Source organism: Zonotrichia albicollis, chromosome 2 (assembly GCF_047830755.1).
Source record: "Zonotrichia albicollis isolate bZonAlb1 chromosome 2, bZonAlb1.hap1, whole genome shotgun sequence".
Classification (NCBI taxonomy): domain Eukaryota; kingdom Metazoa; phylum Chordata; class Aves; order Passeriformes; family Passerellidae; genus Zonotrichia; species Zonotrichia albicollis.
The window spans coordinates 105,979,058-106,001,713 of record NC_133820.1 but is presented as its reverse complement, the minus strand read 5'-3'; the positions used below and the strand labels follow the sequence as shown (position 1 = coordinate 106,001,713).

The following is a 22,656-nucleotide window of genomic DNA, read 5'->3' as shown; positions in this document are numbered from 1 at the left end:
TCCAGCCATTCTGACCCAAGCCTGAAAGGTTGTCTGGGCTTGTGGTGGACAAAGTGTGCCTGACACTTGGCTTTATTGAATGTTATACCATTGGTCTTGGTCTGTCGATCCAGCCTGTAGAAGGCTCTGCGGAGCCTTCCAGCCTCCTAGATCAACACTCCAACCCACCTTGATGTTTTCTGCAAATTTTCTGGGGGTAACTCAATCCAAACCATTGATAAAAATGTTAAACAGGACTGGTCTCAATACTGCGCCTTGGGGAACCCCACTAGTGACTGGCCAACAACTGGATATGGGACCAGCCACATTCACCACCACACTTTGGACCCATCCATCCAGCCTGTTCTTAACCCAACAAAAAGTGCACCTGTCCAAGCCATGACCTGACTGCTTTTCCAGGAGAATGTTGTGGGAGACAGTATCAAAGGTTTTACTGAAGTCCAGGTAGACTAACAGCATTTCCCTCGTCCACTAGACAGGTCACCTGGTCATGAAAGGAGATCAAGTTGGTCAGGCAGGACCTGCCTTTTCTAAATCCCTGCTGGCTGCTGATCCCCTGATTGTCCTGTAAGTGCTGCATGGTGGCACTCAAGATGATCAGTTCCATAATCTTCCCTGGCACTGAGGTCAGGCTGACAGGCTTGTAGTTTCCCAAATCATCCTTCAGGCCCTTCTTGCAGATGGGCATCACATTGGGCAAGCTCCCACTGTCTGGACAGTTATCATCGGTCTGTTTAGCCAATAAATCATGGAGAACATTTTAGCAAACTCTTCCACTAGCTCCTTCAGTGCCCCTAGATGAACCCCATCCAGTGCCCTCTGAGAATCTGAGTGGGACAACAGATCACTATTTTTTCTTGGGTAACAGGGAGTCTGTTCTGTTCCCTGGCTCTGTCTTCTAGCTCAGGAGGCTGGTTGCCTTGAAAATACCTAGTTTTTCTGCTGAAGACTGAGGCAAGGAATGCATTAAATACCTCTGCCTTTTCCTCTTTGCATCCAAAAAAGGATGGAGATTTTCCTTGGGCCTGTTTTCCTTGCTAATGTATTTATAGAAACGATTTTTATTATCATTCCCAGTGTGGCCAGATTGAGTTCCAGCTGAGTTTTTGCTTTCTACATGACCTACTGACATCCTTGTACTCTTCCTAAGTTACCTGGCCCTTCTTCCAAAGGTTGTAAACTCTCTTTTTTTTTCCGTGAGTTCCAGTGAAAGCTCCCTATTCAGCCAGGCTGGTCTTCTTCCCTGCTGACTTGTCTTTTGTCACGTAGGGAAGGAAGTGTTGATAGCTTTATGAAATGTTGCTGTTCCTTGAGTAAACTGAGCTGGAGATAACTAAACTAGGACAATAAAATAGTGGTTTCATTGAAGCTGACATACCATGCAGTTTCAGTCATGCACTTAAGTACTGGAATTATGAAAGTGCAGAGCTACTAATGAAAGACAATTTTCACATCTTGACTCTGTGTGCAGTCTTGATAAGGTATTCTTTCAGCTTCAATATATACTTGATCACTACAAGCTTAGCTACTTGCTGTGACTTTTAAGCACATCTGATGTAAGAGAAAATCAGATTGCTAAATCAAAACAAACCATTTCTACTCCAGGCAGAGAGAAACTAATAGACTTGTTTAGCCTCTGGAGAAGTCAGTGAGGTGATATTTAGTAACTTTAGAGTTAAATTGAGCAGAAGTACTGGCTGGTCCATGTAAAGCAGAAGAATCTCCTGTCCTCCAGAATATGTTAAGGTCTTTATACTAGGAAGTCCCCATTTTGAGTGCTGTGTTCATTTATTGTAATACAGTGATGCATTAGCTGAGCAAAACCTACCATCCCAATGGCATGACTTAATTTGCAAACATTATCATGCTTTGGGAAAAGTACGGGCACAAACAGTCCTTGGCTCTTTTAACTGACATAAGGAAACTTTCATTTGTTTGGATTATCATTCCTCACACTGTTAAGCTGCAAATATAAATTCAATAAAAAAGAGTTAGCTGTTAGCTCATAGCTTACTGAGCTTTCTCATCAAAACGTGTAGCTCTACATTTTGTTTATCTAAGATCAGTAGTCTGCAATTAACCCTTCTGAGTTACTTCAGATGGAGCTTGCTGAAATGCAAACTAGTGCCATACCAGAAGAAAAAGAAAACATCCATTTAATTTGCTTTTACTACAAAGTGCATCTGCTAAATACAAGCACTGCAAAGGTCAGACTTCTCTGAAATTGAACATTTTAGCCATTGACTGCTAGAAATGCTTATCTGGTTAAAAGATGGCAATCCTTAAAAACTTTTAATAAAAGCTTTGTCTTTATCTTTCCAATATTTAGCTTGCTTCCTCTAACCCACAATGATTCCTTCTTATCAGGAGCTTTGAGATCACTAATTTGTCAAAGACTGAGTCTTAAGTTTCAACTGGGATGATCCAAATGCTCCCCAGGTATGCAATAAGCAGTACAGGAGAGCTGGTTGGAAGATTTTAATGAAGCTCCAAATGAGGTAACTGCTTGAGATAGATGCTGTGGTAGAGCCAGCTCACACTTTCACAACTGCAAACATTGCTGAAGCTGTTTCAGGAGCCAGCAGTGTCTGTGGAGATATTATCTTTGCCAGTGTGGAGCTGCATTATCAAACTTGCAGTCAGGAGTGTTAAGACAGAGAATAAGTCCTCAATATAGAGAAATCCCAGAACTCCATCTGGAGATTTTAAATTCTTCTAACACTTCTAGAACTGCAAAGGGAAAACAAGCCTGATCCACAGCTCTTACCAGTCAGAGAAAAAATCATATTTTATTGCTGTTCTATGGGTGTTTCATTTATTGGATTTGATAGAGCTGTCCTTAAGTCTTCCTCTTCCTCTCTCCCCTTGCACTCTACTTTTTGACACTTTTCTAGATACTTTGCTTCATATTTGGTCCCACTCTTCATGCCTTATTTGTCTGTGATTTGTTTTCCGGTCTCCTGCCTAAGTTTGCTCTCTGTGCCACCGCTCTCCCTGTCACCTGTATCCTGTATTTCTCATTCATGCCAAGAGACCCTTTCACATTGTTTATTCTGAGTTGTGAATGAGTGGTTTGGCTCAGGGTAGGAGTGAGATCATAGAGCAGGCCTGGGGAGGGGGTGTGGAGGAGGATGTACCACCACATTTTGGTGCTGTGGCTGTTTCTAAAATTCTGAACTGGAATAATACGTCTGGTAAATACCAAGATCCCATGGGGTAAAACTGGTGTAGGGTTTCCCCTACTGAGTGTTTCTTACATGTATCTTACATTTCCTAATCACTTCTTTCCTGTTCTCTAAGGCAGTTCTTCATGTTGCCTCACAGGTATGAAGAGCTGTGAGGTTTGTACAGTTTAGGGAAGAGGAGTGACCATTATTCTGCCCTTTCCCAGAGACCTGAATGACAATTTTTCTCCCTCAAGTCCAGCTCCTGACAAGAATGTATATAAATGCTTGATGTCACTTGCTTGAACACCAGATTACTCACATACTTTATATTAAGGCCATAAATAAAGTATGCTAAAATGTAGGTTTATTCAGCATGTACCACAGTGTATTGTTACTAGTTTATGAAGAAGGACTATTAAAATATATGAAGCAAAGCAGAGAGAGTAAACCTTTAAAAAAAAATTTCAGTCCTTAAAAATCAGTGCCCTGTGTTTGTCATAATAATATCTTTGTAGACATGTACACTGCAAGAAGACACATTTTACAATAGTATTAAGGCTTTTTTCTAAATTTCATTAATGCTCTGTGAAAATGTGTGTCATTGTGTAAAATATCATTAGACTATAGTTCTCTGTCTTTTGTAGGTAGCTATTTTGAAAGTACTGCCAGAAACACACAGCACTCCCACAAATTGCCTTTTTTAAACTAAAGAACAGCTTTACAGATTCCCTTGACACCTATTAAGTATGAGCTAATACTGCCTCCTTGCCACCTACACACGATCTCAGCATCCATTCCATAGTTTTGAATGTCTGTACTTCTACGTCCTACACCTTTTCCATAAAATTAAAAAATAAGAAATTTAAAAAATATTTTAAAAATAAATAAAAATAAGAAGAAAGAGAAAGAACAGCTCCCTCCCAAAAAAAAACCCAGCTGGCCCATAGCAGCAATTGAAGCTTTGGTAGTCATCAACAACAATTTTACATAGTCTTAAAAAAATGTATCATTTTGAAAAACAACATTTTAAACCCTAATGCTTTCCTAATTAAAATAACTATGACTGTAATTCACAGATGGTTTACTTTTACAGGAGTCTGAATGACATTAAAATTTCAGACTTAGATGAGAGCACTTTGTAGTCTAGAAAAAATTTTGAAAAGTGAGTGTTTTAGTGGAAGAACATTTGAACCATTTTTCCCCTAGGCAAGCAGAAAACATTTTGTGATTAAAGAAGAGACCAGAATGAAGACAGGTGGCAACCTCAAAAGCTGTTTTGATATGTGACATGTGAAATTCCAACATTTTTCAGCATTTTTGCTTTCACTGAACACCAGAACAATGAAAAGGGCAGTGAGACTATCTTGTTCTCTTGGTCAGCCTTAGAGGCTCTCAGATTTAATTCAAAGACTAAGCAACAGAGATTTCTATCTGTACTAACATAATCAAACATGTAATAGTAGTTTCTGCTATACATGCTTCTGTCTAGAGCTCTGCTCTCTGTAGGCCTGTCATATGATGTAAAAATCTATATTTAGCTTTTATCTGAATGTAAAAATGGATTTGTATTGACATTTTGTATTTCTTCATTCACTTAAAAATTGTAGCAGGCTCCTACTAATGAAGTTCATAGCATAAGTGATGCCACAATAACTCCATTTATATTGTTCCTAGGGTGTAGAATGAAAGAGCAATAAGGCTTTGCATGTCCCCTGGATAGCTTTGTGACTGCAGTGTCAGACACTTGTAGCTAAACCAACATAAGCTTCAGCAATTGTCTTGACTGTGATTTTGTGACTGCATACTGCACAATAAATCGCAACTCATTTAGTTAAGTTACACTTTTGAAATACAGCTAAATGTGACCAACCAGTGTGTCAATAACGAGACTAAGTGAGAATGGGGTTGTTAATTTTGCCATGGGCACTACTAGAGCTTTTTAAAGCTTAATAAGCTCTTAATAAGAGCTTTTTTAAGGTTTTAAAGAGTAAATTTCCATCCCCTTTTCTACTGTCAGAGTACCAGTATTGCTGTAGTAAGGGGAGAAACTAGAACTCTGAGTAATTAAGGACAAAAGACAGAAATAAGAAAAAACTGGATGATTTGGCATAGGCCTGAGACAGGACAAAAAAACGTGTGATGTAGAGGCTTTGTGGAAAGGTGGAGTATAAAGAGAAAATTTAATCAGAGTAGAGGAATATAATTTTATTAAGTATTTGTTCTCAGGCTTTGTCTTAGAGCTGCTCAGATGGAATGGTAATTATAATAACCACACAATAATTTAATTACAGTAAACTATATGAATAATAATTCAGTTATTTTTTACAGAAAATTCTGTATTCAAGGCATTGTAAGCAAGACGATGAAGGTATATAGTAGCCAAGACTAGTGATAATGCAGGTTCAGAATGTGGTTTGACAAGATGGATTGGAAAAAACCTGTTCAATAAGCAAAGAGTTAAGATAACCAGGTGAATAGAGAATTTTGAAAGCTGAGGAAGAAAAGTAAAAAAATTTTGTTGGAAGTCAGGAAAATGAAGATGAGAATGTGGCCCTAAGAGCAGCGTGTGAGTGCACAATTGGATCTCAGGGAGATTGCCTCAGATTAACCACCCCACAAAGAGAGCCTCTTCCCTATTTCTGACTCTATAATGGCAAGGCAAGTAACACGTCATTTTAGTCACCTACTTCCACACACTTTGTGATAATTCCAAAGTGACTATTTTATAGGGAATAGAGAGACTAATGAAAAAAAATTAGGAAGCATTCTAGTTTTACCATTTGAGTGCATCTGATTTTAATTAAAAGACGAACAACTGCACCATCATTGTTAGCTCAAATTTCAGGATTAAAGACTTTTTACAACTTTTGATTCAAATAAGTTGCTCTCTGCAGTAGAGAGAGGTGAAGCCAAGGGACAAAACTGCCACAATAATTTCTGATTTAGTTAATGGAGTTTAGCCGTGAAATATATATCCTGGCTTTCTGTCATCCAGCCCTACAAGGATGTACATCTAACAGTGTTTGGATTAAAAACAATTTGGAAGGGTGTGCAATTAACCCTCCAGATACCTGTCTCCCAGATCTAAAGTAAAAAAACACCAGTGGAACAGGATGGTTCAGTAAGAAGAGAGTGAGCTTGTAAGCTGGAGACAAACAAGAGTTGGAAAGAATTTCTGCAATTTTAGCCAGACTTGTATGAATTAATCAGTATGCCTATTAGCCATAAAAAAATTAATAGTTAGGCAAAAGCTAGAATCTTCGAGGGTAGCACAGTTTTCTGGCACTGCTGCTTTTATTTTTATGAAGTCAAGAAATTACTTCTGCAAAATTCCTGAGAAAAATTATTGGTTTGTTGATTGGGGTTTTTTTCCAGTTACTTGCCGGTTTTAGAGTTGCTAGGTTGTGTGTGGTTTTTAAATTCTATTAGAAAGGAATGTTTTTGAAGATGATACAAAGAATTTTATAGGACTGTTCTGGCTTGTTCAGAAGGTTTTAAAAGAAAGGTGTTTTCTTTTGGTCTAACTAGATAAATTTGCCTCTAGAGGAGTGAGAACATCTAATGATTGTTATTTCAAGAACTAGATGATTAAACCAAGATACTACACAACACCAGAATCAATACTTAGGAGATTATTTTTCACAAATCAGTCCCTCTGTCTCTTACTTTGGTCCTGAAAGGAGACCCAAAACACAGCTTCAGTAAGCAAGGCTGGGAACTAGGATTCATGACTTTACTGGATATTAGGAGTCATTGTCACTAATGACAGTGAGTTTCTCCCGTCCTCCAACTTCATTTAAGTTCTTTCTGTTTCACATATGGCAGCTATATCACCATTTTCTGTTCTACATGGGTTTGACTTGTCACCTTTCCCCATGCACACAGCCTTCTGCTTTATAAGACCTAAACCTTATTTTCTATTATGTTGTCTAACACATTAAATTCAGAATGCTTTTTTCCCCAACTTGTATTTAACTTGAAGATTGTACTATTTGTTCTGGATATTTTTGGAAGTGAAGTGGAACTATCTGTCTGACAGCTTGTTCATCCTTTACAAATACATCTTTTTTTCAACCAAGTGATGACTGCATTTCTGTTACAGAATTGGCATTGTACTGTTCCTAAATTGCAGATATTATTTCAACCCTTTGCTGGATTGTTAATGTACAATCTCTATTTACCTGTCATTGGTTTGGCCTTATTTGTTGATGATTTCTCTGCTGTTTGTATTCTAGATAGGAGTTCGAAAAGTGTTTCTTAAGTACTGGCAAGCTGACCATCTCAACGATTTGTGCCTTCAGCTTCAGAATAAAATTATAACCTGCCAAAAAGGTAACAATTACAGAACAAGTACTCCTGAGCTGTTGCTTTGTACATGGAGCAGAACATTGCATAGCAAAGAGATTTTCTCCACCTTGAATAGTTGCTGTATTTTATACATTTCCCTACAGATATACACAGATTTTTGAGATAATAGCATTGCACTTTCTGTTGGTCAAACATAATTTTATAACAGTCTTGAATGTAATTAAAACTTGTAAGATTTTGAATATTTTTCTTTTTAGAGTAAGTTCAGTGATTTTTCAAGGCATTAATATAACTTTTACTTTCTTTTTCACATAAAATATGGTAACTGTGATACAAAATTGGAATAGTTTCAAATATATCAACACTAAAAACTAAAGCTAATACGTGTGTTTAGTTATACTTATTTTTCCCCTTTTCTTACTACTTTCTTATTTGACTGCTAGTTTTTTATTGTTTTATATTTTATGTTTATTTTTCCCCATTTTACTCCTGCATTTTTCCTAAGGTCACTGCACTTTCAAACATATTTTTAAAAGGAGGTACTATCCACTACCTCCTGATTTCCTGTTACTTATGTTCCATTTTCTATCAGTCTCAAATAACTGCTGAAAATATGAATATTGCTTTGTTTGAAGAAGCTTCCTTCACACCATTCATTATTTACCTAGTTGGCTGATGTCTGCAACAATTCCAATTCTCACCTCTTTAAAGGAAATTAAAAATATAAAATCTTATCTTTTTTTTTATCAGACACACAATATTGCAGACTTAAGAAATATAAACCCCTTTCATTTTAATTATCTCTTCGTCACTGTAAGCATGTAATGAAAAAGAGGAAGTCAGGAGAAAATCTGAAGCAAGTGAAATCCAAATGGTAACAGTTCAGAAATGAACATGGAGAAGGACAGGTAACAGACATTGCAGTTCAGCTGAGTTTATACTTGGGTGAGATTTTTTACTGCAAATTACCCTATTGCACTAATGCATTTTGAAAAGCAGTAATAGTTTATGCTCTTTCCCTTGTTATGCTCACTTATAAAAGAAAGGAAATATTTACTTTCAGAATCCAATTTGCCAACAGAATGCTTCAATATAACCCTCCACCAAAACTTAAAACCTCATCAGATATGTCCATGTTTTGCAGAAGTAAGAGAACAGATCACCAAAGCCTCCCTGAAGAATGAAGATAATAGGGCTTCTTGGCTTGTTACAAAATATTTTTCTTGGTTTTGTTTCTATCCTCCTTAATGAGGGTAACTTGAAAAGTAATTTCTGCCAAAAGTGTTTTTACAGCTAAGTCTCATCTGCATGCTTTTTATGATCTGGGAAACCTGAGAAAATCAGGAACTTGGATGAGTAAGCAGTAGTTAGCCATCGACCTCATGTCATTAGCTCATGAAAGAAGCTGCCTTTTGCAAACAGGTGCAATTGTAAACTTGTAGAATTTAGCATGCCAAAGGGCTCTGGCAAAATTAGAATAGAATAGAGTACCCGTACATTGTTCTTATATGATCCTAAAATTGGTATCCAAATACTTTACATTGACATAGTCATGCTTACTGAGTAATGGTGTCAGTCCCAATGCACTTCTTTCCCCTCACCCTTTGCATGCAGGGGACTTTGGAAGATATATGTCTCCTGAAAACATGGTAAATAGTAGCCAAACTAGTCAATAATCACAATATAACGAAAACTAAATCTGTTTAAAAACATCCAGAGGAGGGCTATGGATGGTGAAAGGCCCTGAGGGGAAGCTGTGCAAGAAGCGGCTGAAGTCACTTGGGCTGTTTAGTCTGGAGAAGGGGAGACTGGGAGAAGACCTCAGAGTAGCCTAAAGCTTTCTCTTGAGGAGTAGAGGACAGACACTGATCTCTGCTCACTGGCGACCAGTGACAGGACCCAGGGGATCATCATGAAATTTTGAGGCTTGTTGGGCACTGGAACAGGCTCCCCAGGGAAGTGGCCACAGCACCAAGCCTGACAGAGCTCAGGAAATGTTTGGACAATGCTATCAGGTGTGACACTCGGGGTGTCCTGTGCAGGGCCAAGAGTTGGACTTTGATGATCCAAAGGCACTTTGTGGATGCCTTTCAATTCAGAATATTCTGATTCTATGATTCTAATTTCTGTATCAGGCTTTAAATGTATCATATACCTGGATAAGAATTTATATTTAAGGGCAAGGAAGTCTTGCTCAAATACCCTATTAATTCTTTTTACTTCAAGTCTAACTAGCAATCCCTTCTTCTAGGTTTGGGGGAAAAAACCTAAAACAAAGCAAACCATATAAGTCCTTCCTGGTATCCATATCTTACACAAGTAAAGAAAGGGATCAAACTAAAGTGAAAGCATGTGTTGAAACACTTTTACTTAAAAATGTATCTGTGAGTTTAGAGAGTTTGTCATATTTTTTTCTGCAGGTATGAGAGCTACATATGATACATTTTGACCTGAATCACTGTGAAAATTGTTTGTATCCATAGGAAGGGCAATCATGCTGAAAGTTCTTCCATTAGAGTTAATGTAGATGAGGAATTAACTTGAATACATTGTATACACAATAGTTAATAAATTCCTCACATAACCCAGATCCATTGTGTACTGGAATTTTGGTTATTCCAATCCTCATCCTTAGATGAACTCTAGATAGAATACTAGATATTTTTCTGCCCTGGGGGTGCTAACCTCAATTGTTTTAATTTGCATAATGAGAATTATTTTAGATCTACATAAATGAGGAGCAAATTCACAAGGCAATCATAGTACCCAGTACCCAACAGTTGTAGATGAAACTGAGCAGTAAAAGTCTAGGATCTGAGAGTTTCATTTCACAGCAGTTTTTTAGATTATAAAATTGCTCTGTTTAAACAAAACCAACATCTTTCAAATGCTCTCATAGAGAAAAAAGTGTGGAGAAATGTGTGTCATTTAATGAAAAACCTGAACTACTCAGTTCATGAAAATGTGTGCAAAAAAGGGTTATCAGCCAACCCTTCCTAATAAAGCTGTGTTGAAGGTTTCTTCTTCATTTTAGTGAAACTGCATAATTCAGAGTAGCTGTACAGTCTCTCAATGTTACAATTAGCTCTACTGGATCTCATTTTATTGGACCATTCTAGCAGGCTACTCTAAGCTGCTCATTCATGCCTGCTAACAATCCTGTCAGAGACCTGATCTCTTAATTTCTTTATTTTAACCAACCTTGGTGGTGTTAACAATCTTTTTTTTTGTTAGATTTTTTTTCTCAAGTTAAAAGCACAAACAGACACACAGACCATTGTAAAAATGTTATTTTAAAATTCAGATTTTTTTTCCAAAGTCACCCAGGATTTGATGCTTATTTTTGCTCTGCAGAAGATAGATCTAAAGAGAATATTTCAGGAAAAAGCATTTGTTTCATCTTAAGCTCTTTCAAAAATTTTGTATTTGTGAGCAGTGAACTCTGATAATATTCTATGCATGTATTCATTCTTTTTGCAACAGTAACCCTTAGATTCAGACTCAGTAACATCTTTATTATGAATACTCTCATAAAATTGTCAACAATAACTGTACTATTAATTTCCTTTTCAAGTAAATTGGGTATGTGCAATAATGTTTCAGAGTTTAAAGAAGTCAGTTTTTATGGAATGTAATTAAAGGCATTGATTGGATGTGATTATAAAAGTATAAACCTTCAAAGCTGTCTATCATAAATTATTATCAGAAATTATTTCAAGTTATCTGAATTTGAAGGTTTTCAAATGCAGTGAATTTTGGATAGAAGCTGTATTACATTATTATTATTAATTGTAGCCTTTCTTACATGCTATCAGCTAGGCACTGAGCATCTCTATAAAATAATTTTTTTAGTGTCTAAACAAGGCACTAGAAGATGATAGAATGTACCTTACATTACCCTCTGCTTTAGCTGTTTATTTTATTCAATGACATTTTATAATCATAGAAGACTAATTGTATTTTTCTCTGTTGACATTTTCCCTTTATATTATTTCAGCTTGACTCTTCATCATTTAATGTTGTGTTGCAGTAATCCTAAATCTGAAATTTAACTTTGTTATTGTAAATACCTAATGCGTTTTAACTTTTTTATCCTGCAATCAACATTCTTGGTAACTTCCTCCAAATTCAAACAAACCTTTTACCCAGGCTATTGTCTCCTAACTTCACTGATGAAAAACTTTCAATTGACCAGAAAAAGAGTAACCATAAGAAGCAGCGATGAAGTTTGACTTGCTTTTGATGCATATAAATTGATGAAAACCAAGAGTACTTAAGGCAACAGAAAAATAATTCTAAAACAGTTTTTTCCCTATGAGATACAGAGCATGGCTCTACATCTGGAAGGAAACATGATCTTGCGGAGCTTAACAAACAAACAAACAAATGAATGAACAAAAAAACAACAACAAAACAAAACAAAAACCATCCACACAAACACAGTACTTTCAGTCACCATCTTTCTGCCTTCTAAGTCAAAACATAGGTTCAAAGAATAATGACACCACCTGTTGCAGGCACTGGGATTAAAATGGTGTCCAATTTATTATGGCCACAGCGGCCCCTGTGCCTTGTGTTTCTGATCAACTGTGCTTCAGAAAATCCAGAATACTGAGTGGTATTTGGGTAGGTTTTTTTTGTAATGAATGTACTTATATAGCAAAGAGATAGAAAAAGCTATTATAGGAGATGCACTAAAATCTTTTCCCAGCATAAAGCTGACAAAAGAGTGTGAAGAAAAAGTCTAATAGATAAATAAAGCTGATGCAATGTAGATGAAAACTTTTAACTGAAAAATGCAGATATGATGTGACAGATAGATTTGAGAAATTTGCATTAAATTAACCTAATTGTTTTAGCTGAAAGGAAATGAGCAGTAAAAGATCTTTAAGTCAAACAAAAAACCCCTTGTACTTGGTATGATTTTGTTGGGATATTAGGTACATTGAAACAGTTACAGCATTTTTTACAGCAGAACAACAACAATCATTTAATTCCTACTGCATTCACTGCAATTCATTTATCCAGGCTTTTATTTTGAAACAGTCTTTTGACCTTTGCAGTGTAAATGTATGCTTTCACAATCTGTAGTACACATCTATGTATACATCTTACATCATGCATATGCAAGATGTATACATTTTATTACATCTGTGTTGTAATGTAATAAAAAATAGCATTCAGTGAAAATAAACATTTTGAGTTCTGATAGCTCATATTTAATAATTTACTGTCACTACATTGTTTTAAGCACTGGCAGTAGAAAACACAAAGAGTTCCATGATGAGTTTTACTCCACTAAGAGGAGTCTTAGTTTTGCTCCACTAAGAGTTTTACTATGTTATTTATATGCCATCAGACTTCTTTCCTAATATGTATAAGATATTGACTGAACTTGGCTTGCTCATGTTTAAACAGAACTCACAGTAATATTAAGTTGGTTTCCCAACTAGTTGTCTTTCACTGGTCCATATTTTCTCCTTCCACTATGGTAGTTATAAGAGGATTTCTAGCTCGCCAGCGCTTGCTACAGAAGATGAGCATCAAACAGCAAGAGGTCACCTCAATCAAAAGCTTCTTGCAGAATGCTGAGGATATGGGATTGAAAACATATGATAACTTGGTGATCCAGAATGCCTCTGACATTGCTCGGGAAAATGACCGGCTCCGCAACGAGATGAACGCTGCTCACCACAGGGAAAAGGGAGAGGCTAGAAACAGGCCAGAAGAAGGCCAGAAAAGGTAGGATGAGAAACACCTGCTGTGAAGAATTAATGAGTCTCTTCAGTTTTTGTGAATTCCTTCCCTGTTTAGAAAACAATAGAAATGACAGAAGGATTGGGAGAGGATTCTCAATTATATGCTCAACCCAAATCAATATTAGGTCATATTTTTTTTCCTGTATGTCAGGTAATTAAGTCAAGAAAGTTAAGACCACCATATCCTATTCAAGGGGCACTGAGCTTAGAGGAACTTATTCAAGTCTCTAATACACTTATTTTTTACAGAAATACTTCTAATTCTATGATAAATAGATTACAGTTTAACTTCACCAGACCAAACAAGCAAAAGAAAAATTCCTCTGACTTAAAATACCAACATTGAGAAATTGCCAAGGTAATAAAAAACAGATAGGAAAATGTTAAAATACAGTAAAGTCCACACTAATAAATATGATTTCTTACTGAAACAAGCAGATTGGTTGTGAGGAGGATGTTTTTATTTAAAAATGGGCAAATTATGTTTTTTTAACTCATGTCAGAATTTTCAGGAGTACCTATTTTACAAGCCCAGTAAATGCTGGAGAGCCATTCTCTAGGAACTGAGTCTCTGATTTCTCTGTTAGCTGAGATAGTCAGCTCTATCTCAGAGTTACCATTTGCAGTTAATCCATATGTGTCAATAGAAATAATTCGTCTATAACTTGCTGGACATATAAATGTTTATTTTTCCATAGGAACTTAATTTTCATCCAGAACAGCTCCCTTTGCTATCATTGCTTTTGTCAGTGACTTTAATAAAAGTGAAAATGGCAGTGCATCTGCTTAATTAGCTTCAAATATCCCAGTGATTACATATTGGAGGAAATGCCTTTGTAGAAAAGACTGTAATTAAACATTACAGTGAAAACAAATTATCCACTGAGCACCGTGCTTTCATCTTTTCCTATTTCATTTGCTTCATGGGCAGCTGGCTATATCCTGTGCATGAATTTCATCTCTGCTGGTGATTTGCCATGCAGAAATACAATTTAAAAAAACAAATGCTTGAGGATTTGTTTGTAAAATGTCAGTATAGACATCTTCTATCTATTACATTACTACTCTAAGTTAAAAGGATCTCAATGTTTTGATTCTTGGAGGACTAAAATGTTAGAAGAATTTTTGTTAAAAATCAATTTATCAGAAGCAGCTGGAAGGTTATTTCTCAATATGTATTCAAATAGCAAAAAAAAAAGAAAGGGAAAAATTGAAAAACTGGATTGTAATTGAAACAACTAATTTTAACAATAAAAATTATTATTAAAAGTAATAACTAATAATTAAGTTTAAACTGGAAGACATAGGGATATCTCGGTGGAATTGCTCAAGCAGCCAATGTAGCTGGTTAAAAAGGCCATCTAATATTTTAAGGATTTGCATTATCTAAATAGAATTTATAGTTGTCTTTTTAGAAAATAATGATAAAGGCTCAGCATTTGCTGCCTCAGTAACTTTCTATTAAAATGGATTTCCCAGAAATTATCATTCAGATTAAAAACCCAGCTTTTGGTTGTGTGTAGCAATCAAAGTGTGAACAATTCATTCAGTGAATGTCTGGTCAACAATATGAGACTGCTTAAGCAAGGCTGCATTTGTGTGAAAAAGGGCCAGTGTCCTGATTTATCAAGAAACAGGAAATGGAAGAAAGCTAGCAGCTTGATCTGGATTTGTTTGTCAGAAGATTACTACCCACATTCCCTCGGCGCAGCAGGGGAGTTGTGAGATTGTTTACCAAAAAGCTGTTGTTACATTTGCATGAACAGGTTCATTGTTATTGCTTGAATAATGCATCTGGGCCTCTTTTCTGTGTTTTCAGAGCTGAAGACAAGGGTGGGAAGGTCTCTGAGGACAGCTTTGCCGGCTGTCGAACCTCTAAGCACTTTCACTCCAGCTCCATGCCTGTCCCCATGGCAGTGGATGGCTTGGTGCATTCTGCCGCCGGGTCATCCATCAGATCCCCATCCCTGCACTCTGTTTTCAGCATGGACGACAGCAATAGCCTGCCATCTCCAAGGAAACAGCCTCCTCCCAAGCCAAAGAGGGACCCCAACACACGACTGAGTGCCTCCTACGAGGCTGTTAGTGCTTGCTTGTCGGCAGCTTCTAAGGAAACCGCTAATGAAGGTTAGACATAGAGGCAGAGACAGTCGCAAATGTTACTCTGGGTTATTGATTTATTCTCCTCACTTTGATCCATTTAAACACAGTCAAATGCCTTTGAGAGGTCCTGCTTCCTTGAAATATTTCAGTGGCAGTAAATAAAATTAGCCAATTTGTCATTTGTTCCCAAATCAGCAAATAATATTCATGTGTTCTAATTGCCCAGTTTGACAACAATCAAAACCTCTTTGGAGAAATCTCTCTAGAAACTAGTAATGTGTCAACATGAGCTATTCTACCCCACTGACCATTTTATTTCACCTTTTAAATTGTTAGAATATCTTGCATCACTAAAAAAATGCTAGAATCTTGAATTTCACAGACTTAAACATTGAACTTTCTCCTACATTGTGTCTGTGCTCACATGAATTCAGTATTTGTTTGTTTGGGTTTTTTTTGTGGTTTTTTAGCCATAATTGGTTATAGTGATTTTTGTTCAGAAGAAAAGTGCTGCATGTGTCCAGAAGTATCTCAGTGCATTATGGTGAACATAGCATGGTTTTGAGCTCACTTGATCTAGTCTCCTTTAGCTTTGAAATGAATGGGTAGAAGATGAAGGAAAGGAATGCATTCTGCTTTCCTTGATAAGCCTGACTTGTCATATTGTGTGTAAATGATCCCCAAGTTTTATCAAGGAAGATCCTTCAGGTTGGGTTTAAAGCTCTCTATAACTCCCTAGTCCTGCATACAGTGAATAGAAATCTTCACAGCTCCGTCTCTCAAAATAATTACTGTTCTCATGTCCAGTTCATTAGGTGAAAGTCCATTTTCTTTAACCTCTTCCTTCAAGCTCTATGTAAGGAGACATGAACTATGCCCAAAATGCTTTTAAACTAGTATGGTTTAAGGAGGTCTGTAGTAATTTAATCTTTCTGTGTTAAATCTCTGCAAGAGATTTAACCAAGCAGTTCTAGCAGAGGTGTTTTGAAAGAACAAAAATTTATTTATGTATGTGTGGCCTTAACAATCATGCTTACATATACTCACAAAACAATTTTAGAGCTCTTATATGTATGAAACAATAGGGCAAGTTTCTCTGCCATATACTAATTTTCCAAGAATTATGTCAGTTTTATTTTTGTCCAAAACCAGCTCTGATTTATACCATTTAAATTTGGTCTTAAAAGACCACTCTTCTAGGTATCTAGTCTCTTCACTCCATACATGCCTGGAGGCTATAAAGAGACATCTAGTTTAGTTAAATGTGTACTCACTTGGGGATTTGCCCTTAGGCTATGGTATTCCCTAAAGTTATAAATTATTTCCACACCTGCAGGACCAAAAAAGAGAGGGACATAATATCATCCCATAATTAGAAATTTAGAGATAGTACATAAAAAAGGGGTATTTCAGTTACTGGCAGTCACATAGGTGTCAAAGTAGCACTGTGCTGACTCCTAGTTGAAAGCATGCCCCTCTCCCTTGGAGCAACAGGAGAAACAAGCTCATATTCCCATGTGTTACAGATCTTGCAGTGCACAAGTATATTTTGGATTCAAAATACACTTCCTCAGGTGTGAGCCCTCATCTTTAAGCGGCAGTAGAGTTTACCAAAGGAGATTATATGCCCAGGTAGCAAAGACCTGTGGTTGGGTAGCTGAAAGTTCTGCATTTTATTCCTAGAAGTATTTACACTTTTGCTTAGAATCCTGTATTTGTGGCTGATGCTCATTGTAGAACTAAATGGGCAACATTTGAGAGCTTAAAGTACTAGACCAGTGTAAGATTTTAACTTGTTAATAACCATTAAACTTGTTAATAACACAGACCTTTTTCACTTTCCTAGTACTGACCCGTCCAAGACCACACAGTGATGACTATAGCACCATGAAAAAAATACCTCCCAGAAAACCAAAGCGAAGTCCAAATACAAAACTTAGTGGTTCTTATGAAGAAATACCTGGCCAAAAGCCTGGGGATGTAAAAAGAGCAAGCACAGTAGTTAAACCAAGTGTCTATGACACTGTGACAGTACAGAGAACAGCTTCTACTGATGGACCACAACACGGCATGTTGAATCTCTTTATGTCACAAGAAGAGGAGGAAAATGAGCCTGTCTATATTGAAATGGTAGGGAATGCAGTGAAAAGCAGTTCTGCTGAAGTGGAGAGTCCAGAACAAGGAGAGTCTGTATATGAAGAAATGAAGTATTTTCTACCAGAAGAAGGCAGCAATGGTAATGGAATAATTCCAGTAGTGACTGGATCTCCTCCTCTGTTGTTTGAAAGCAAAAAAAATATTAACATTGAAGACGGAACATTGGATGGAAACAGTCAAGCAGCTTTGATCTATAAAGACTCATGTGACATTCCAGCCCCTTTCCCTAACTTGCTCCCCCACAGACCACCACTTCTTGTATTCCCTCCAACCCCTGTCACATGTTCACCAGCCTCTGATGAATCACCTTTAACACCACTGGAGGTCAAAAAGCTTCCTGTTTTGGAAACCAACCTAAAATACCCTGTGCAGTCAGAAGGTTCAAGTCCATTATCACCCCAGTACTCCAAAGGCCAGAAAGGGGAGAATGACAGACCAGTGTCTCCAGGCCTGATTGTGTTCAGTGTTTCCACCAAAGTGACTCCTCCTTCCACCCCACCTCCTCCACTGCCACCACCCCCTCCTCCTGTACCACCTCCTGCTTCCTACCGGGCTTCCATACATTTTGCATCTCCTCCAGAGACTTGTGCTAGTTTTCTGATTAGTGCGGGGAAAACAGGTACAAATTCAGATCTGCCAAAAGTACCTCAGAGAACCACTCCTGCTCAGCTTGGAGGCTCGTCTTCTCCATTTCCCAAACTGCCTTACTCCCCAAAGGTGGCAAGAGCAGAGCACAGGAAATTGAACTCAAATTCATCATCTTCATTTTCATACAGCCCTACAAACTCAAGGTCGTTGACCAGTCCCCTTGATGAGTTAACTAGCTTGTTCAACTCAGGAAGGAGTGTGCTACGAAAATCTGCAGCAGGACGCAAGATCAGGGAGCCAGAAGGTAAGATAGTTCTCTGTGCTTCTGTATTGTAGTTTTTCTGCATCAAAACTTTCTTACCTTGGACACTGATAAAGTGGGCAAAAATGCAGAATGAAAACCTTGTTTGGTTTGGGGTTTTTTAAAGGTCATAAAAAACTCATATATAATATAAATGACATATAAAAACTTCAGGTTTTGTCTGAGATAAGGCTCGTCTGAGATAAAAGTCCTCAGGTTTTGTCTGAGATATCAACTTTTCTTCTACCAAAATGTTTGTTTGACACAAGTTTAATATTTCTTTTAACATTCCAGCTGTCTCAGTAAAATAAACACAGATTTCACGCATTGTGTGAAAACTGAGTTTATGTTATCAAACTATAAAAATGCCTTGAATTAAATATATAGCTGGTAGATGTGCTTTACTTTGAATACTTTCTTTCAAAATTTGATCATTTCATTTCCATGAAATTCTGTATTTGGGGATACAGTCTTTATTATTCCCCTAAATAATGCTTGAATGGAGAGTCATACAGTGAACAATATTTAAAAAATTAAACTAAATCCTTATTCTGCACCTCAAAAATAACACCAACTCCAATACTTTTGGAGTACTACATTATTTTTCTAATTATAAAAAAAGAAGTTTCCTATTGAAATGATTCAGTACACTTTATATGGAAATTTCTCCCCATAGTAATGTCTCCTAAACACAGAATTTTGTGAATTTAAAATTTGGAGTGAGAAAATCTCTATACTGTTTTCTCTGCTTCTTCACTTCTATCTGTCCAAACAGTTTGTCTTAATCAAGAACTGCGAGCAGCATATTCTAAACAAGCAATACATGATCATAGAATTCCTTAGGTTTGAAAAGAACATTAAGATCATTGAGTCCAGCTGCAAAACCAACACTTTTCATGACTTCAACTAATCATAGTTTTCCAATTGCACAGTTTCTAGCTCCTCCTGTTTGTTGCCCATGCTACATGCCTTGGTGTGAATGACCTTCCATTGGCCTATTGATGTGCCACCTCTTTGGCAAGAATCCCAAGTCATACATTTGAAATACAAAACAATCCTGTGGAGAACAGGATGCATTCTCTTATTATTCATTGTCCATTCTCTTAAGTACCTACTGCTCCACTGATTTTAGTATCATATTCTAGTTTACACAGCTACACTATAACAGAAGCAGGTGTTTGTTCTTGCTCTATATACATGCATGTCTGTCCGCCACCCTATGTCTCTGTTCCTTAGAATCTTGGCAGCCTTCAGCCAAAATACAACAAGGAGATAAAGGTCTCAAAATTAAGGGAGTTTCTACAAGCTTTGTGAAAGTTAGTGTCTAGGTTGAGACAAGAAACATTCAGGTATGAGAGAAACGATGGTGGACAGAACACTTGAGTCCTCCAGACCCTTGAAAAGCTTTAGCTGGACCATGCTTGTTCTTGTATGCCAAATTCAATTCTTTATGTTGAGTGAGCTATGAGCTGAGATTTCATCAGTTCTCAACCTCAAGAGAATGTTTTTTTCTTATGCTAAGTGTTCAAATTGATGAAATTGGTAAAGGAGTTATTACAGTAGTTTGCTTACTTTGACAAAATTAATAACATTTACTGTCTATAAATATATGTAGAATGTTTTCTGTGGGTTTTTTGATGGTTTTGTGGTTGATTTTGGTTGGTTGGTTGGTTTTGAAGTTAGGAGTGTTGTTTTATCATAAAGCTTGTACATTTTTATCTGCTGGGAAGTAACTATTAAAGTTAGTTCTTTGGATGTATCTTCTCAAGTCTCTCTCAATGTACCTGGCAAGAAAGTGTTGTAAACCACTCCAACCAGGTCAAAAAAAAATAACCTTTACCTTAAAATAAAAGTTGCTTTGGAATGGAAGATTTTTGCAAATGCAATGATCAACTAAACATGACCAAGATAGAGTTCAGCTTGGGTCTCATGTGGGTTGAAGCTAGTGCATTAACAGAGGGTACCATAAAAAACCCTCTAAATTTACCTTTCACATGGAAAATGTACTTCTAAATATTTCATCAAGGGAGCAGTAAGTATGAAAGATCACAGTTCAAGAAAGATACACGATAAAAAACCTGAATCAATATTTTATGAACAAGGAAGCTACTGTATACTAAGTGCAGTTATATATGAATAGTTCAAGGATAAGTAGATGGATTGAAAGTAGCTGAGAAATACGAGTGAACATATGTGTGTGTTTTTACAATTTGCCTTTTTTCACATACTTCAAGTGTTCATCTATTTTGTAGGGTAACAGCTGGCAAAAATTTATTTAACCTTTCATGCAAAGTAGTAAGATGGCAGTCATCAGAGATGACTCCCTACAAGTTGTGTAAATCTAGAAGTTGTCATGTGCTACTTCTGATATTTTTACCACCTCTTGCCTAATGCATATTAAGTTCCTAGAAGAATCCTCCTTTTCTTTTTATAATTTTTAGTATTTTATTTGTTGGCAATTATATGGTGAAGAAAAACCAAAATAGAATTTCATGACAGTTGAAGACGTGGCCTAGAACAGCACTCTATCATGTGCAGTTTCCTTTATTTTCAGAAGTTATAACCCATTGACAATCTTAACTAAAACTAGAAGTCAGGAAGAGTTACTTCTGGGAATCAGGGAGTTTCTGTATGGGATCATCAGCCTCGGAGATGAAAGCCTCCTTGGCAATATAAAAGCAATACAGACAGGTCCCCCAGCATGCCTCCCTCTCGCCTGGAGGAGTAATTCCAAGGCCTGAGAACACTTATGTCCTTTTGGCTCCTGACCTCTTTGTGAGAAAAACTCATCCAGAATTACAGTAGAACACATTTGTGGTTTTCTGATGTGCTGAAGAGTTATTGTGAACTGAACTGAGAGCATTGTCTTTCACAAGGGCAACAAAAAAAATCAAATGGCAACAACTTTCTTTTCTTGGTGGTTGAGCCTGTCCTTTTTTTAAAATACATCACTAGCCCCTGCTGGTTCAAACAATGATCCAGATCATATAGTATTCAATTTCATGAAAAATACTTCACATGTAACAAGAGAAGTTTTTTGCCCTGCAAAGCGGTAACAGGTGAGAACCTAGGTAAGGTGATTTCTTGAAGGTTGGGAAGAGTTGTCATTGAAACTGCAGTTGTATTGTTACACAGGGATTTGTTTTTACACCATATAAAATGAGACTTGAGAGCAGGTAAGTGATAATAGACACATAAGTCTTTTTGTTCTCTGGAAGTGTGATTTCTGGAAGTGAAAATTTTAGTCTGCAAGACAGACTGAAACTGAATGGTCATCTGCAGAGCCCCTACTCTGTCAAATAGACAAGACCTTAGATTTGATAATTCAAATTCAATCCTTTAATCACAAAACAGCACTCCTTAGCAGGATATCCAAATATTTTTGACTATTCAACATATAAGACATTCCTTATAAAAGGAAAAGACAATTACATGTTTAAGCATTTCATATTAAATATTCATGAGCAAGGACAGAATTTTCTGTTCATCAGTGTTGAGGAATGATACTCAGATTTTGCTAGGTCGTGATGTTATTTCTCTTAATTGGTATAGTTGATATTAAATTATTCCACGCAAAGGGGAATCATTTCACCTTCAGAATAAAAGGTAGAATAAATCCTAACCAATCACCCATGCTTAGATTGGCAGAGTATTCATGTGGATTTTGAAGGGGAAGTATGTTCCTTCCAAGGAGGTGTGATTTTACCTTACCTTTACCTTAATTCACTAAAGGTGAATTTCTTACCTTTAGTCCATTGAGATGAAGGCACAGTGTTTCCTATTTTTCCCACTTGTTGAGAAAAAATTGACATAAACAACTTCTGTGTCAGAGAAAAAGAAAATACACAAGTTTGCAACCCCACATCTAGGTGCTTAAGAAGAAAATTACGAAAACATTTCCTTTATATATGTGCCCAATGTATAGGCATCAAGTTTTGTAAAATATTGTTAGTGTTTCAGTACAAGTAAGTATGTATATTCAAATCTACCCATTCTTGAGTGATCTATTCCTTTCCAAATGGTTTGGTAAAAACAGCAAAGGTGTGGAAACTTTAGATTATTAACAATTTATTGTTACCAATACTGTTATCATTTGTCCAGTATCCTTGATATCTGTTCTTTATGTGACCCCTTTCTTCACTTACTGTTTAAGTGACATATTTTCAATATTATTTGTGAAGCAGGTAGCTTCACATATCAGTGTCTTATCCCACATTCTCCAGTTAAAGCATTGAAAGTCACAGGAAGATAGTTACAACTGACAAGTAATACA

At 36.7% G+C, this 22,656-nt stretch overlaps 1 protein-coding gene across 8 annotated transcripts in view; it reads left to right on the top strand.

Annotated features, from left to right (window-relative positions):
- Positions 1-22,656, top strand: part of MYO16 (myosin XVI) — a 359,429-nt gene that overhangs the window by 293,832 nt on the left and 42,941 nt on the right. For all 8 annotated transcript variants that reach the window (XM_014267408.3, XM_074535973.1, XM_074535972.1 and 5 more), the window contains 4 exons: positions 7,403-7,499; positions 12,971-13,217; positions 15,054-15,361; positions 17,184-18,386. In XM_014267408.3, coding sequence (XP_014122883.2) covers positions 7,403-7,499; positions 12,971-13,217; positions 15,054-15,361; positions 17,184-18,386 — 1,855 coding nt within the window. The remainder of the gene's footprint in view (positions 1-7,402; positions 7,500-12,970; positions 13,218-15,053; positions 15,362-17,183; positions 18,387-22,656) is intronic.